Raw genomic sequence first — 15,982 nt, 5'->3', positions numbered from 1 at the left:
ATACTGGCAAGGAGAACTATTAGAAAGGGGACGATTATGTTCCCCAGTATGAGGACAACTGGTAGGTGGAACTTCAGAATGGCAGTAGGCATGACACTTTGTCTGATACTGGTCTTGTCTCTCCTCAGGTCTTGTCGCAGAGAAGTGCTGACATGATTCAAAGGGTGGCTAAGGTGTTAGACCCATAATTCCCCAACATGGTGGTGAAGACTGTCTTAACTGAGGTGTTACATGGTGGACAGAGGGCCCCACTAAGGCTCTCTTACCATTTAATAATTCACTTACTGACACCTGTTTGGTCACCTAAGCTCAGGACTCCTGTTTGCCTCCCTGCCACTGCAACTCCTACCCCGAGTTCTGAAGACAGTCACAAAAGATCGGGCTCCACAACTGGGCCTGGAGAGTTTGATACCCTGAACTCCTGATCATGAGCTTTTGTCCAATCATGCTGCCATTTTGGGAGTATCTTTTGTCGCAGCAGCAATGCTTAATGTTGCACCTGCACACTTGAAGATTAAGCAGTGACAGATGACCTCCTTTGGCCTGCATCCTGAGGTCATGCATGTCATGTTGGGGGCATGGGGTACCTCCTCAAAATCTGTGTATGTCTGCCGTTGGGACAAATTTGTGGATTGATGAGACACCTGACAAACTGGCCCTTTGCAGGCAAAGTTCCCTCACGTTTTATTGTTTGTTGCCAGCCCAGCAAGGACATTTCTCGGGCCCTCTCAGGGGCTACTTATCAGCTTTCTGGCCTTTTAGGTGTTGCCAAATGAGCCTTTGTTGTTCAAATCACTCGTTGTGATGAGGTTTTGCAACATTTGTTTCTACCAAGACCCATTGAAATGCCCTAGTGAGATTTGAACATAGTTCTCATTCTGATGTGCCCCCCCCTTTTGAGCTGTTGCACAGTTGCCCCTTGAGACTTCTGACCTTAAAGACCGTCTTTCTCATTGCCATAACATTGCCTAGACATGTGAGTGAACTTCATTCTGTGTCATTCCACCTTATATCACCATTTCTGATAAGTTGGTTTTGAGGACCCAAGCTTCCTATCTACCTTAAGTAGTTACTCCTTTTCATGTTAGCCAGGCCATCTCTCTTCCGCCATTCTTTGATCCACCTTATTCTGAATTCTCTTATCTGAAATTCTTTCTGGCTCAAACGGATTAAAGGTTACTAAAAACATGGCAACAGGTGTTCCGGCTCAATGAGAGGCCCTTCGCGAAGGTTGACTGGTCATATTTCAGTTTCTGTTTGTTGTGTTTGGGTATTAAATTGGTACTAATAACATTAAATATATTTTCAGACAGTTTTACCCTGTTTAAAAATTTCAAAATAATAAAGCAATCCTCTTGCAAAAAGTATTGCATAATTGGCCGTTTCTTACTTCAGGGTTTAGTTAGCGCTGCAGCACAATTTGGACCTCCTCTGTCGCATAATTCCAGTGGCTGTGAGTATATCACCGGTGTACCTGACCAATTATGTTTGAGGTTCTGCTTTGGTGCCAAGGTCAGTAAATGAGTGTTTTGGGAATTTTGCCCTGGTTTTAAATGTTAGTGAAATAACTTATCTAGAATTTTTCTGTAGCTGTTTAATAGAGATGTTCTCACCCATTTCTACAGGTGTATACAAGTGCCTCTACTGCCATGTGGGTGCATGTCCTTAGCGCTTCATCTTCCTTAAATCAGCCAAATTGTTGTTTTCAACCAGTGCTGAGGGACAGACATGAATATGCCAATCTTGTCAGGAGGGCAATACACCTGTCTTTATCCTACTCCTATATCCCAACTCTGCCCCATTCTAAACCTAGGAGTAGTTTCCAGAGCATGGATAATGGAAATGGAGAAGTCATCCTCTGACATCTTAAGCCAAGTAGCATATATTCCGTAGAATCTCTCATTAACATTGTTGGGGTAGGGGAGGAAGATGGGTAGGGAGCCTTTATGGTGTAGCGTATACTGAATGTCTGGACTTGCCCATGTAGCTGCTCTCCATATTTGGCCCAGCACATGCCTGCTGAATGCTACAGGAGATGCCTAGGAGTTCGTTCTGACAGCAGTTGGAAGATACCTGCAGTCAGTGGAAGAAGCAAATATGTGATTAATTTGGCAGTTGTCGCTTTAGCTGCTGCTTGACCACCATCACTGCCTCCAAAATCCCAAAACGGTTGTTCTGCAAGATGGCGAGCCCTGTGTCTAGTTAAGTAAAATATTTACAGTGTGCTCGCATTGAGGTTGTTGCGTCAAATCATTTACAGTGTGCTCACATTGAGGTTGTTTCATCAGGTTAGCTGCGGAGGGCGCGTAAGTGTGAAGGAAGTGTTGGCAGCAAGATTTAGCCTTTCTATTGAAACTAATTTGGCTGACTGGATATTAAAATGAGGGGTTGTCAGGACCACCTTGTGGTTCCGAAGTCCCTAATATATCTAGAAGAAATGGCCTCAACCTTGGAAATAAGTAACTGGAAAGCAAAACTTCAAGATACATGAGGCCATTAGATTAAGGTTTTCAAATTAATCTAGCCACAATCAGGTTGCAATGGTAACACATAGATGTGCCCCGGACCTGGGTCAGTGGTGCAGTGAGGTCAGTCATATGTTTTTAACTTGAAAAACAACATGCAACAGTGATTTTGTTTAGCTGTACATCCCTCCAGTTTTTTCAATTCAAATTGTATGTGTTTTTGGTGCTTGTACACTATAATACATCCATTGCCATGTATAGACTGGAATCAGAAAAACCAAACCAGTTAATCACAGAACAAAGAAATAGTGGAGCACACCATAGCTCAATTTATTTAACATCAAACTATAAAATGGTATTAGTTATAGCCACAAAGAATTACACAGACAAAAAAGGGATAGATGAAAAATCACTACGTAAACATATGGGTGCATATCTTTAGAGTTCTTATTATCTTTACTGATTTTATCTACAAAAGGGCTATAAATATTCAGACATATATAACATAATTGCTTTTCAATATATATACATTCATACATATATGGTCTCATACAAATACACAATTATAAAAAAAATTGGAAAACACATAACAATTCATAGAGAATCTCATTCAAAAGTGGTTGCAGATCTCAAACGTTCAATCTTTGTAAATTCTCAACCAATGGATGTATACTTCCGCCGACACGTGTTTCATCCCATTTCAGGACTTTCTCAAGGCTGATAGGGTGTCAATATGAGAAGATACTATACAACCTCTTCCATATGTATGTTTTATTTTTTGTCTGTGTAATTCTTTGTGGCTATAACTAATACCATTTTACAGTTTGATGTTAAATAATTGAGCTATTGTGTGCTCCCCTATTTCTTTGTTGTATGTTTTGAACTTCACTGGTTGTAGTGAAAGATTTTTCTGCCCTGTTGAGATAATCTTTATGGGTATCCTGGAAGTGTTTCAGGGATCCATTTGGGCTCCTTATCTCAGCATGCGTCGGAGGTTAATGTTTTCACAAGCCTCATAAGGTTAATGTTCTTTGGCTAGGACCATCAGCAAAACCTCAGCCACTTGATCTTCTTGATGCTCAGGTCCAAGGCTTCCTGGCAAGCTGCAGAGCTTCCACGATTTCTGAAGTGAGGTGGAGCTCTGCAAAGGTTAACTCATCAGAAACCAGATAGTTAAGTCGATCATTGGTTAGGACAGGGCATGACTGCCTCCCTCATAGACCATCCTCTCTTGTGGAGTTGCACGCATGTGCTCCCTCAGTATTGGATGCAAAAAATGTAAGAAAAAGACTGGTTTAGACATAGCCAGGGCCATCATTGATGGCACAACAGAGGCCATTCCTAACCTTGTACAGCAGAGCTCTTCAAATAGTGATCCACCCGCCCCCGGCTTTCAGGCTGTCTTTATTACATGCATTGCTTACAGTGAATACAAATAAAAACATGGGACATTTGATTCTGAGTACCATAGGGTGAGGGGTAGTGAGTGTGATGGCAGGGTCAAAGACATACATGAAAAGAACAAAATATTCTATAGCTGCTATGTTGTTTTTTCACCTTTTGTTAACTGCATATAAAGTAACAGTCACACCTTTGATGAAAAAATAAATGCAATATAATTAAGTGTTTAAGATAAAACGAGCACATTCAAAGTACATTTTTTGTAACATGTAATCACACTGTATATGTAATCAGACTGTACTAAGTACCAGCATTTTAATAATTTCCATTAAGAGGATGCAATCCTAATCTCTGCTGATAAGTTTCATTGCCTCTGAAAGAGAGCTTCAAGAGACTCCTATCTGTTAACAGCCATGCTGGCTCCAGAGCAGTCGTTACTTTTGGTGATTAACCTGTTGTACACATTTACATTTCTTTCAGGCAGCAGGCACCCTAGTGAGAAGTCAGACACACACAAGGTGGTGGAAGGAATGCTTGCAATCTCTATGCGGGCTAGCGTTCCAATGCATCGTGCTTTTTCCCACTGCCACCTTAGTTTGGACCCAACCATTTGCAAATCAGTCTTGACAGTGCTTCAGTAGGAATAGTACAGCTGGGACTGCCAGGCCAGGTTGTTTCCGAACTGGAACACTATGAACCCAAGCCCAGTTTCGTCCTGATTGGGCCTCTTCAGTCGGTGTAGCTTGGTTCCAGTGGCACAGTGAGCATGTGATCCACGTCTGGATAAACCTTTGTTAGTTAAGGCATTGACACTTTAATAAACCCCAAGTAAAATAAAATAGGTCTTTGCTATTGGACCTCTGTAAGTAAAGATGACCTCCCCAGTGGAGGGCCAATTATTTTCTGACCAGAAGGGCACTGATGAAGATCTCTGCAGTGTCCCCCCTCTTTCCCCAACCTACTCGATTGCTGATGTATGCCGGGAGGTTGATATCATGAGTTCACCATACTGATCTGGACTAAGCACTGGGGAAGTATTAAGTGAACAATTGAAACCTGATCCTGGTGCTCTGTCAGGTTGGCCTCTGAAAGGACACCGGAGATCACCCAAAGCAAGATGCTTATAATTCCATGAACCTTCTGTCTGAAACCTTTGTTCCTCAGAAGAAAATCTGCATTCTTGCTACTGGTCAAAACTGTTTCTAAAGGAACCTGGTAAACGTCGTCTTGGAGGACATATGCAAGCATTTCAGTTGATTCATGGAGGGGTCAGGTCTAAGACAGAATCTGCCAACTCCTTGAGTGTGGGTGAAAGGTTAGAGCAGAGGTCTCCAACCTTTTTTGTAATATGAGGTTCGATGGCATCTGTCGCTGTAGATACGCATGTTCTGCAATAGCTCGCCATCTGGTGTTGGGCCGGAGTGTTACAAGTTGTTTTTCTTCGAAGAAGTCTTTCGAGTCACGGGACCGAGTGACTCCTCCTTTTGTCTCCATTGCGCATGGGCGTCGACTCCATCTTCGATTGTTTTTTTTCCGCCATCGGGTTCGGACGTGTTCCTGTCGCTCCGAGTTTCGGAACGGAAAAAATAGTTAATTTCGGAAGATTTTCGTCGGTATTGTTGCGTTCGGGATCGGCGTACTTAGATTCAACACCGCATCGAAGATCGAAGAGCTCCGGTGCCCTTCGGGGTAGTTTTCCGATCCTCCGTCGGGGCCTGGTCGGCCCGACCGCGTGCTGAGGAACGCCGATGGAACGGACCCCGTTCCGTTTCTGCCCCAAATGCCACAATAAATACCCCTACACAGACCAACACTTGGTCTGCAACCTGTGCCTGTCACCTGAGCACAGCGAAGACACCTGCGAGGCCTGTCGTGCGTTCCGGTCCCGAAAAACACTCCGAGACCGTCGAGCCAGAAGACTTCAAATGGCGTCCGCACCGACAGCCCGACGGGAGTTCGAGGAACAGGAGGAGGAAGGTACCTTCTCGATCCAAGACTCAGACTCCGAAGGATTCGACGATACACAAACCGTGAGTAAGACGTCGAAAAACACACAAAGAAACATTTACAAGGCCCAGGGGACGCCACTGCCACCAGGCCATGGCTCGACCCATAAATTCGGTGACCGACCGTCGGCACCGAAAAAGGCCAAAACAGTGCCGAGATCGTCCGACTCCGGTCGAGACACCGGCACGCAGCCTTCTCGGGACCGAGAAAGTGCTGGAGACAAGCCTCGACACCGAGATACCGGTGTGGACACGGCTCGACGCCGAGACAGCGGCACCGAAACAGATCGACGCCGAGAGGTTTCGGCCCCGAAAAAGAAAAAAGTCACCTCGGAGCCGAAAAAACACGCAGACAAAGTTTCGACGCCGAAACAAACTGCAAGCGACCCAGCTTCAGGCTCTTATACAGAAGAGCACTCGCTAACCTCCCAAATGCGAAAGCATAGGTTTGAGGAAGAGCTACAAGCAACTGATGTGGACCATACGCAAAAGCGTATCTTCATTCAGCAGGGGACAGGAAAAATAAGCACCCTTCCCCCCATTAGGAGAAAGAGAAGGTTGGAGTTCCAGACGGAACAAGCACCACAACCAAAAGTGGTTAAAAGAATTACACCACCACCCTCTCCTCCGCCTGTGATTAACGTTTCACCAGCACAAACTCCATCACACTCCCCAGCTCACACCACCATGAGCCAGGGTGACCAAGATCAGGACGCATGGGACCTATACGACGCCCCAGTGTCAGATAACAGCCCGGAGGCCTACCCTACAAAGCCATCTCCACCAGAAGACAGCACCGCGTACTCTCAGGTGGTGGCTAGAGCAGCACAATTTCATAACGTAAGCCTCCACTCAGAACAGGTCGAGGATGATTTCTTGTTCAACACACTCTCCTCCACCCACAGCTCCTACCAAAGCCTGCCTATGCTCCCTGGTATGCTCCGGCACGCAAAAGACATATTTAAGGAGCCGGTCAAAAGTAGGGCAATCACACCACGGGTGGAAAAGAAGTATAAGCCGCCTCCTACGGACCCGGTTTTCATCACTACACAGCTGCCACCAGACTCTGTTGTTGTAGGAGCAGCTAGGAAAAGGGCCAACTCTCACACATCTGGAGATGCACCACCCCCAGATAAAGAAAGCCGCAAGTTCGATGCAGCTGGTAAAAGAGTCGCAGCACAAGCTGCAAACCAGTGGCGCATCGCGAACTCCCAGGCACTACTTGCGCGCTATGACAGAGCCCACTGGGACGAGATGCAACATCTCATTGAACATCTGCCCAAGGACTTCCAAAATAGGGCGAAACAAGTGGTTGAGGAGGGACAGACCATCTCCAACAACCAGATACGTTCCTCCATGGACGCTGCAGATACAGCTGCACGGACAATTAATTCATCTGTAACTATCAGACGGCATGCATGGCTCCGAACGTCTGGATTTAAACCAGAGATTCAACAAGCAGTTCTCAATATGCCTTTTAATGAAAAAGAACTGTTCGGTCCAGAAGTGGACACAGCGATTGAGAAACTCAAAAAAGATACGGACACTGCCAAAGCCATGGGCGCACTCTACTCCCCGCAGAGCAGAGGGAATTACAGCACATTCCGTAAAACGCCCTTTCGAGGGGGGTTTCGGGGTCAAAGCACACAAGCCAGCACCTCACAAGCAACACCGTCCACTTACCAGGGACAGTATAGAGGAGGTTTTCGGGGACAATATAGAGGAGGGCAATTCCCTAGAAATAGAGGGAGATTTCAAAGCCCCAAAACCCCTACTACTAAACAATGACTCACATGTCACTCACCCCCTCCACACAACACCAGTGGGGGGAAGAATAGGTCATTATTACAAAGCATGGGAGGAAATCACTACAGACACTTGGGTTCTAGCAATTATCCAACATGGTTATTGCATAGAATTTCTACAATTCCCTCCAAACATACCACCAAAAGCACAAAATTTAACAACACACCATTCCAATCTCCTGGAGATAGAAGTGCAGGCACTATTGCAAAAGAATGCAATCGAATTAGTGCCAAACACACAAATAAACACAGGAGTTTACTCACTGTACTTTCTGATACCAAAGAAGGACAAAACGCTGAGACCAATCCTAGACCTCAGAGTAGTGAACACTTTCATCAAATCAGACCACTTCCACATGGTCACACTACAAGAAATATTGCCATTGCTAAAACTACACGACCACATGGCAACTTTAGACCTCAAGGATGCTTATTTCCATATACCAATACACCCATCTCACAGGAAATACCTAAGGTTCGTATTCAAAGGAATACATTACCAATTCAAGGTACTGCCTTTCGGATTAACAACCGCACCAAGAGTCTTTACCAAATGTCTAGCGGTAGTCGCTGCACACATAAGAAGGCAGCAAATACATGTGTTCCCATATTTGGACGACTGGCTAATCAAGGCCCATTCGTTCATACAGTGCTCAAATCACACAAATCAGATCATACAAACCCTCTTCAAACTCGGGTTCACCGTCAATTTCACAAAATCCAAAATTCTGCCACGCAAGGTACAACAATACCTGGGAGCCATAATAGACACATCAAAGGGAGTAGCCACTCCAAGTCCACAAAGAATTCAAAATTTCAACACCATCATACAACGCATGTATCCAACACAAAAGATACAGGCAAAGATGGTATTACAACTCCTAGGCATGATGTCATCATGCATAGCCATTGTCCCAAACGCAAGACTGCACATGAGGCCCTTACAACAATGCCTAGCATCACAGTGGTCTCAAGCACAGGGTCACCTTCTAGATCTGGTGTTAATAGACCGCCAAACTTACCTCTCGCTTCTATGGTGGAACAACATAAATTTAAACAAGGGGCGGCCTTTCCAAGACCCAGTGCCACAATACGTAATAACAACAGATGCTTCCATGACAGGGTGGGGAGCACACCTCAATCAACACAGCATACAAGGACAATGGAACGTACATCAAACAAAACTGCATATCAATCACCTAGAACTGCTAGCAGTTTTTCAAGCACTAAAAGCTTTCCAACCAATAATAGTTCACAAATACATTCTCGTCAAAACAGACAACATGACAACAATGTATTATCTAAACAAGCAGGGAGGGACGCACTCCACGCAGTTAAGCCTGCTAGCACAAAAAATTTGGCATTGGGCAATTCACAACCAAATTCGCCTAATTGCACAGTTTATACCAGGGATACAAAATCAACTCGCAGACAATCTCTCTCGAGATCACCAACAGGTCCACGAATGGGAAATTCACCCACAAATTCTGAACACTTATTTCAAACTCTGGGGAACACCTCAGATAGACTTGTTTGCGACAAGGGAGAACGCAAAATGCCAAAACTTCGCATCCAGGTACCCACACAAACAATCCCAAGGCAATGCCCTATGGATGAACTGGTCAGGGATATTTGCTTACGCTTTTCCTCCTCTCCCTCTCCTTCCTTACCTGGTAAACAAACTCAGTCAAAGCAAACTCAAACTCATATTGATAGCACCAACTTGGGCAAGGCAACCCTGGTACACAACGCTGCTAGACCTATCAGTGGTACCCTGCATCAAATTGCCCAACAGGCCAGATCTGTTGACACAGCACAACCAAAAGATCAGACACCCAGATCCAGCATCGCTGAATCTAGCAATCTGGCTCCTGAAATCCTAGAATTCGGGCACTTACAACTTACCCAAGAATGTATGGAAGTCATAAAACAAGCAAGAAGGCCATCCACCAGGCACTGCTATGCAAGTAAATGGAAGAGGTTTGTTTGCTACTGCCATATTAATCAAATACAACCATTACACACAACTCCAGAACATGTAGTGGGTTACTTGCTTCACTTACAAAAATCTAACCTGGCTTTCTCTTCCATTAAAATACACCTTGCAGCAATATCTGCATACCTGCAAACTACCTATTCAACTTCCCTATATAAAATACCAGTCATTAAAGCATTCATGGAGGGCCTTAGGAGAATTATACCACCAAGAACACCACCTGTTCCTTCATGGAACCTAAATGTTGTCCTAACTAGACTTATGGGTCCACCTTTTGAACCCATGCACTCCTGCGACATACAGTTCCTAACCTGGAAGGTGGCATTTCTCATCGCCATTACTTCCCTGAGAAGAGTAAGCGAGATTCAGGCGTTTATTATACAGGAACCTTTTATACAACTACACAAAAATAAAGTCGTCCTAAGGACCAATCCTAAATTTTTGCCAAAGGTTATTTCACCGTTCCATCTAAATCAAACAGTGGAACTTCCAGTGTTCTTTCCACAGCCAGATACCGTAGCTGAAAGGGCACTACATACATTAGATGTCAAAAGAGCATTAATGTATTACATTGACAGAACAAAAAACATCAGAAAGACTAAACAACTCTTTATTGCATTTCAAAAACCTCACGCAGGAAACCCAATTTCAAAACAAGGTATAGCCAGATGGATAGTTAAATGCATCCAAATCTGCTACCTTAAAGCTAAACGACAGCTGCCCATTACACCAAGGGCACACTCAACCAGAAAGAAAGGTGCTACCATGGCCTTTCTAGGAAACATCCCAATGCAAGAAATATGTAAGGCAGCCACATGGTCTACGCCTCACACATTCACCAAGCACTACTGTGTAGACGTGTTATCCGCACAACAAGCCACAGTAGGTCAAGCTGTATTAAGGACATTATTTCAGACTACTTCCACTCCTACAGGCTGATCCACCGCTTTTGGGGAAATAACTGCTTACTAGTCTATTGCAGAACATGCGTATCTACAGCGACAGATGCCATCGAACTGAAAATGTCACTTACCCAGTGTACATCTGTTCGTGGCATCAGTCGCAGTAGATTCGCATGTGCCCACCCGCCTCCCCGGGAGCCTGTAGCAGTTTGGAAGTTACCTTCAATTATTTATATATGTATCATCTCAACCTTAAATAGGTGCATACTTAGTCACTCCATTGCATGGGCACTATTACTACAATTCAACTCCTACCTCACCCTCTGCGGGGAAAAACAATCGAAGATGGAGTCGACGCCCATGCGCAATGGAGACAAAAGGAGGAGTCACTCGGTCCCGTGACTCGAAAGACTTCTTCGAAGAAAAACAACTTGTAACACTCCGGCCCAACACCAGATGGCGAGCTATTGCAGAACATGCGAATCTACTGCGACTGATGCCACGAACAGATGTACACTGGGTAAGTGACATTTTCACTACTTAACTTGAATAAAAATAATCTTGTGCTACTAACAGTTACCACATCAGACAGACAAGAATACATTAGTGGCAACCATATGCAAGACACAAGCAGTGATCACCTACACTCACCAGGCACAGCCGGCACTAGTAATGTTAACATCCAAAAATGAAATATGCGATCTAATTATAAAATATTGTATTCTTTTTTCAATGTATAATTCAACGTAACATTAACTTTTGTTAAGTGTAATTAATTTACCTTTAATTCAATACATCTTATTTATTAATACATAATACACAGTTACTTAAGGTGGGAATTTATTTTTAATGTAAACTTCGGGAACATGTTTAATATATTTAAATGAAGGATTTAATTCAGGCTTTTGGTAAGTTTCATGTGTTCTACATTTAAATATGTAATTTACATTAATGTTTAACATAGATTAATACAAATAGTTTATTATAAACTTTTTTACACTTATTAATGTTTTTCATGTACTTTATCATAGGGAGCTGTCCACTCAGACTGTGAAGTCTCCCTATAGTAAAGTACAGGGAAAGGGTCAATAAAAACTATTAAACTTGAAAAAATAATATGTGAAACTATTTTTCACTTCCAACCCGCAAAACATCCTTAACCTGAATTGTCACCCTGTCCTACCTGCATGCGCCGTCACTACTCTGTGCACTTTTGGTCCACTGTCCGAATGCTGTGGGAGGCAATAAAACCCATCTCCCTTTGGTTTTCACATAAGCAAAATGCCACCGCTCATTTTGGTAACACACACATACACCACATTGCATGTATATGTGGAAAGCACATGTTCACCCTATGGAAAAGTTTGGTGCAAACTACTGATATTATTGGCTGTGGATGGATGAAAGGCAAGGCTCAGTGGATCCACCATGATTCGAACCTGGACCATGAGGCAAAACAATACTTTCTGTAGTGAATACTTAAGTCCACTGAGCAGTGTGACATAACACAATTGTTCACAATTAAATCTCCAGGCCTCTTGACTTTGCCTGTGCTTGTTTATTTGCTTCATTTACTGCTTTTCTTCTAATTTCTTGGGCTTTTCTAGCAGGTTTTCTGCACCCTTCTCTCTATTGCAAATCCTTTCACATTCTTGCGCACCATTGGGTAATCACAAGAAGTCTTGTGGGATCGCACGCTGTTAATCAGACTCTTCCTGAAAGTCATACCTTTGTTACCTGATTACATGTGGGCTGGTATTGCCTGTTTAGGGGGAACGTCTTGCAGCCTTATAAATGCCTTCATCCGCCTTCCTACATCCCTTTCTCCACTAGTGATGGACAATGGCATCCAGGTTCTTGAGTGCTGCTATTCATCCTACAATACGAGGTTGCCCTGGACCATCCGACCTGCATAGTATCTCTGCTCACCAGCTCTGTTTCTCTCCGACTTTGTCCACTTAATGGTTGACATGGCCCCTCGCTTAACATTGTGCAATGATAGGGCACCCAGAGGCATTGCACTGAGATTGTGTTACCACAAGTGTATGCAGTGAGCTTCCTTTTTTGCTTGTACCTCCTCTCCAAGCAATCAATTTCAACACGTGGGGAATTTTTTCACCATTTCTTTTCAACATTTTTAAGTTTGACCAATTTGTTAGTTATTGATGTCTGTCCCATTTTATACCCCCACCCCCCTCCTTTCCTGAACATCCCTCAGCCTACTAACCTCTCCTAAATTCCTCTTTTGGCTGCCTTGCCACTGAACCTAAATCTGTTTCTATTTGTCATTATTTATACCCTCGTTTGCAATCACTTGTGTTAAGTAGTTTAATCGTATAGGTTTTGAATATATTAGCCTCTCAACATCAACCTTGTTTTCGTTCTTCCTGGTACTTTCTTAGTGTGCCTCTATTCAAACTTAACTGACCTTATTTATTGGGTGCTAGCGAGCTGCACATCAAAACAGCCGCACATTTTGTGCGCTCTGCTGGTGCCTGCCTGTTCCGGGCCACAGCTAGTGTTACCATATTGGCACTTGTACCCCCCTGGTTTGACACAGAAAGAATCTGGCCTGGTTGAGTTAGCAGATGCAGATTCGGGGCAGATGAAGCAGGGGCCCAACTGGACTTCTGGTCTCATCTGTGTCCAGAGATGGTCTTGGATGGCAGGTGCACTGCGTCCTGCCGACAGACACCTGCAACCTCACCACCCGTTCAAGGAGCCCAGCAGAGAGCACTTAGACCATTGGTTAGGCTGCGTTATTTGCATTGCTGGGCTACTGTGATGTGGCTAGTTCCTCCAAGTGTGCTGTGTGCAGCAAAGTCTTTCAAGTGATGGTGAATATTAGAGCCTAAATGTGGCGCCTCTCACAGTAGGCTATGGATTAATCTGTGAAGCTTAACTGAGCCCAGGTCATAGATAACTTGTGTCACTGGGCCTCTGCTTGAATCTTGGTTTGTGTACTGGGGGTTTTGGGTTGAGGCCAATGGGGGAGATGGTGGAGCACTCCCTGCTCCAGACTATCAAGGTAGGAGGCACCTGGACTCTACTGAGCTGTGAATAAACATGCAGTGTGTATGGACTGTACTGAAGCCAGGATATCTGATTTTGAAGATGTAATTAAATCTGCAGCTGGGGAAATAGCCAAGCTAATCAAGGAAAGAATGACATCTGTTCCCAGAATGAGGATCTAGAATAGCTGTCCCATTGTAACAGTGCTAGGACTTTGGAGTAAAGGGATTAAATGGCCTTAACAGTAGGGAATAATTTGTCAAAACAATGCTGGTTCAACTCGGTCGGGAGGTTTTCTTGTATGCCAGAGCTCACTGATCTTTGGGCCCTAGACCCAAGGCTGGCTACTTTCCATGTCCAATCATTGCAAGATTCTTAAATTATAGAGACTGAGATACATTTCTGCACACTTACAGATCAGTGCCTGAGGTCCGGTTTGATGGGGCCACAATCTCCCCCCTCCTGGATTTTACAGAAGCAGCACAGGAGGCCACGCAGTCCTTTTCGGAAATGAACAAGCACTTACAACAGAAAAATATCAGGTAAGCCATGCTGTACCTTGCCAGACTGCACTTTAAATTTAAGGGAAAGGCACTTTTTTTAATCATTCCTGGAGAAGCCATTGACTGAGATAAACATTAAAGATACTTGAGAGGGTAAGGTGGGTTCTCACTTTGCGGCTGGAGTGGCCTGCTACCCCACCTCTAACATGAGTGATGATGAAATCGCAGGCTAGAAGGTTAAATGATCTTTAGCTATTGAGTGCTCTGTTTGTTTTATTGATGCTACTGACTGTATTAAGGTGTGCTCTGTGCTCTTTCACATTACACATAACATATTTTCAGACCTGATTGGGTACAGTGGATCTCTACAAGTTACAGATATGAAGTCTCACTTCTATTTGTCTGGATTGCCCTCATTTTGACCCGTTCCACTGGAAGTGCCTTAGGAATTCTTACTGATGCTAAATTATCATCATGTACTTGTATACCCTCGAAGCGTATCCAACTAGAATGCCAGAGAACTCATGCATGTGGTTGCAAAGTTATTTTTGATACTTCTGGCACACAGCATACTAGTTATTTTGTAGAGTATCGAACCCGGTTCCCAGGCATGCTGTGTAGATTCTGTTCACCCCTCTTTTGTGAATTGCACTGTATGTCTCCAAGTATGGAGCAGAGATGGGTTTGGTAATTTTACAGAATTTAGTACAGGGGTTGTTTCTCCAGTGTTTAGAATCTATGGCTGGGGGGCATCATCTGGTTCGTATTTGTCAATTGATTTCACCCCATCATTTCCCACTCTTCTGGTGCACAACTACAACATGACAAGAAATTTCACATCTGCATACATGCAGAACCACAAGATTCATGTTGCAGGTAAGTACATTTGCAAGTACGTATCCAACATATGGATCAATACCACTTTGCGTCAAATTGGCAAGTTATATGGTTTTCGAATAAATAGCAATAATCTATGTTAAAAATTGACACAGTGCAATTTTCAGAAACCGTTCTAATGGGGAAGGAAAGTTAGAACAGTTTTGAGGTAAGTACAAGACTTACAGTTCCATTCTCCGGGAGTTAGGCTGTCCACAGGCTGGGGTTCAAGTTAACCCCAAACACCTACCACCAACAACAAAGGGACAGGTGGGTGCATGGGCTCCTATGGCGACTCGGGGCACTCGGAATTAGGCCTGCTTGCAGGTAAGTTCCCACGTCTTCGGAGGGCAAACATGGTGGGTTTAGAGGAATACCGTGGGGGGGCACAAGTCAGCACCAAAAACCCTCAGTGGCGCAGGGGCAGCTGGGTACAGAGTGCAAATACAGCGTCAGGCTCCCAATATTATCCTATAGGGGGACCCCAGGGTCACAAAGATGCTGCAGGTGAAGGCCAGGCGGGGGGGGCATCTACACTAGGTGGAGTGCCCTGGGGCATTGTAACAAGAGGCCTGAGCCTTTGAGGGTCACCGCAAGGTGTTGCAGTTCTACACCTCCCCCACCCAGGGCAGGCTTTGTTTCTGGCCACAGAGAGCACAGAGGCTCTCACCCCATGTGGTCAGAAACTCATCTGAAAGTGGCAGGCTGGAACAGACTGGTCATGCCTGCACAAACAGTTTGGCTAACATACAGGGGGCATTTCTAAGATGCCCTCTGGGTGCATTTCTCAATAAATCCAACACTGGCATCAGCGTGGGTTTATTGTGAGGAGACGTTTGATACCAAACCTCCCAGTATTCATTGAAGCCATTATGGAGCTGTGGAATTCGTAATGACAACCTCCCAGCCCATATACTCAATATGACTGCTCTGCACTTAAAAGGCCTAAGAATGAAATTAGGCACTGTAGGGACACATTGCTCATGCAGCTGTGCCCTTACCTGTGGTATAGAGCA

At 44.3% G+C, this 15,982-nt stretch overlaps 1 protein-coding gene across 2 annotated transcripts in view; it reads left to right on the top strand.

The window, feature by feature from the left end:
- The window catches only part of TTLL4 (tubulin tyrosine ligase like 4), a 322,322-nt gene that overhangs the window by 63,707 nt on the left and 242,633 nt on the right, over positions 1–15,982 (top strand). For both annotated transcript variants that reach the window (XM_069227141.1, XM_069227142.1), the window contains exon 3: positions 14,004–14,129. In XM_069227141.1, coding sequence (XP_069083242.1) covers positions 14,004–14,129 — 126 coding nt within the window. The remainder of the gene's footprint in view (positions 1–14,003; positions 14,130–15,982) is intronic.

This window comes from Pleurodeles waltl, chromosome 3_2 (assembly GCF_031143425.1).
Source record: "Pleurodeles waltl isolate 20211129_DDA chromosome 3_2, aPleWal1.hap1.20221129, whole genome shotgun sequence".
Taxonomy (NCBI): domain Eukaryota; kingdom Metazoa; phylum Chordata; class Amphibia; order Caudata; family Salamandridae; genus Pleurodeles; species Pleurodeles waltl.
This window is presented reverse-complemented; position numbering and strand designations above follow the sequence as displayed.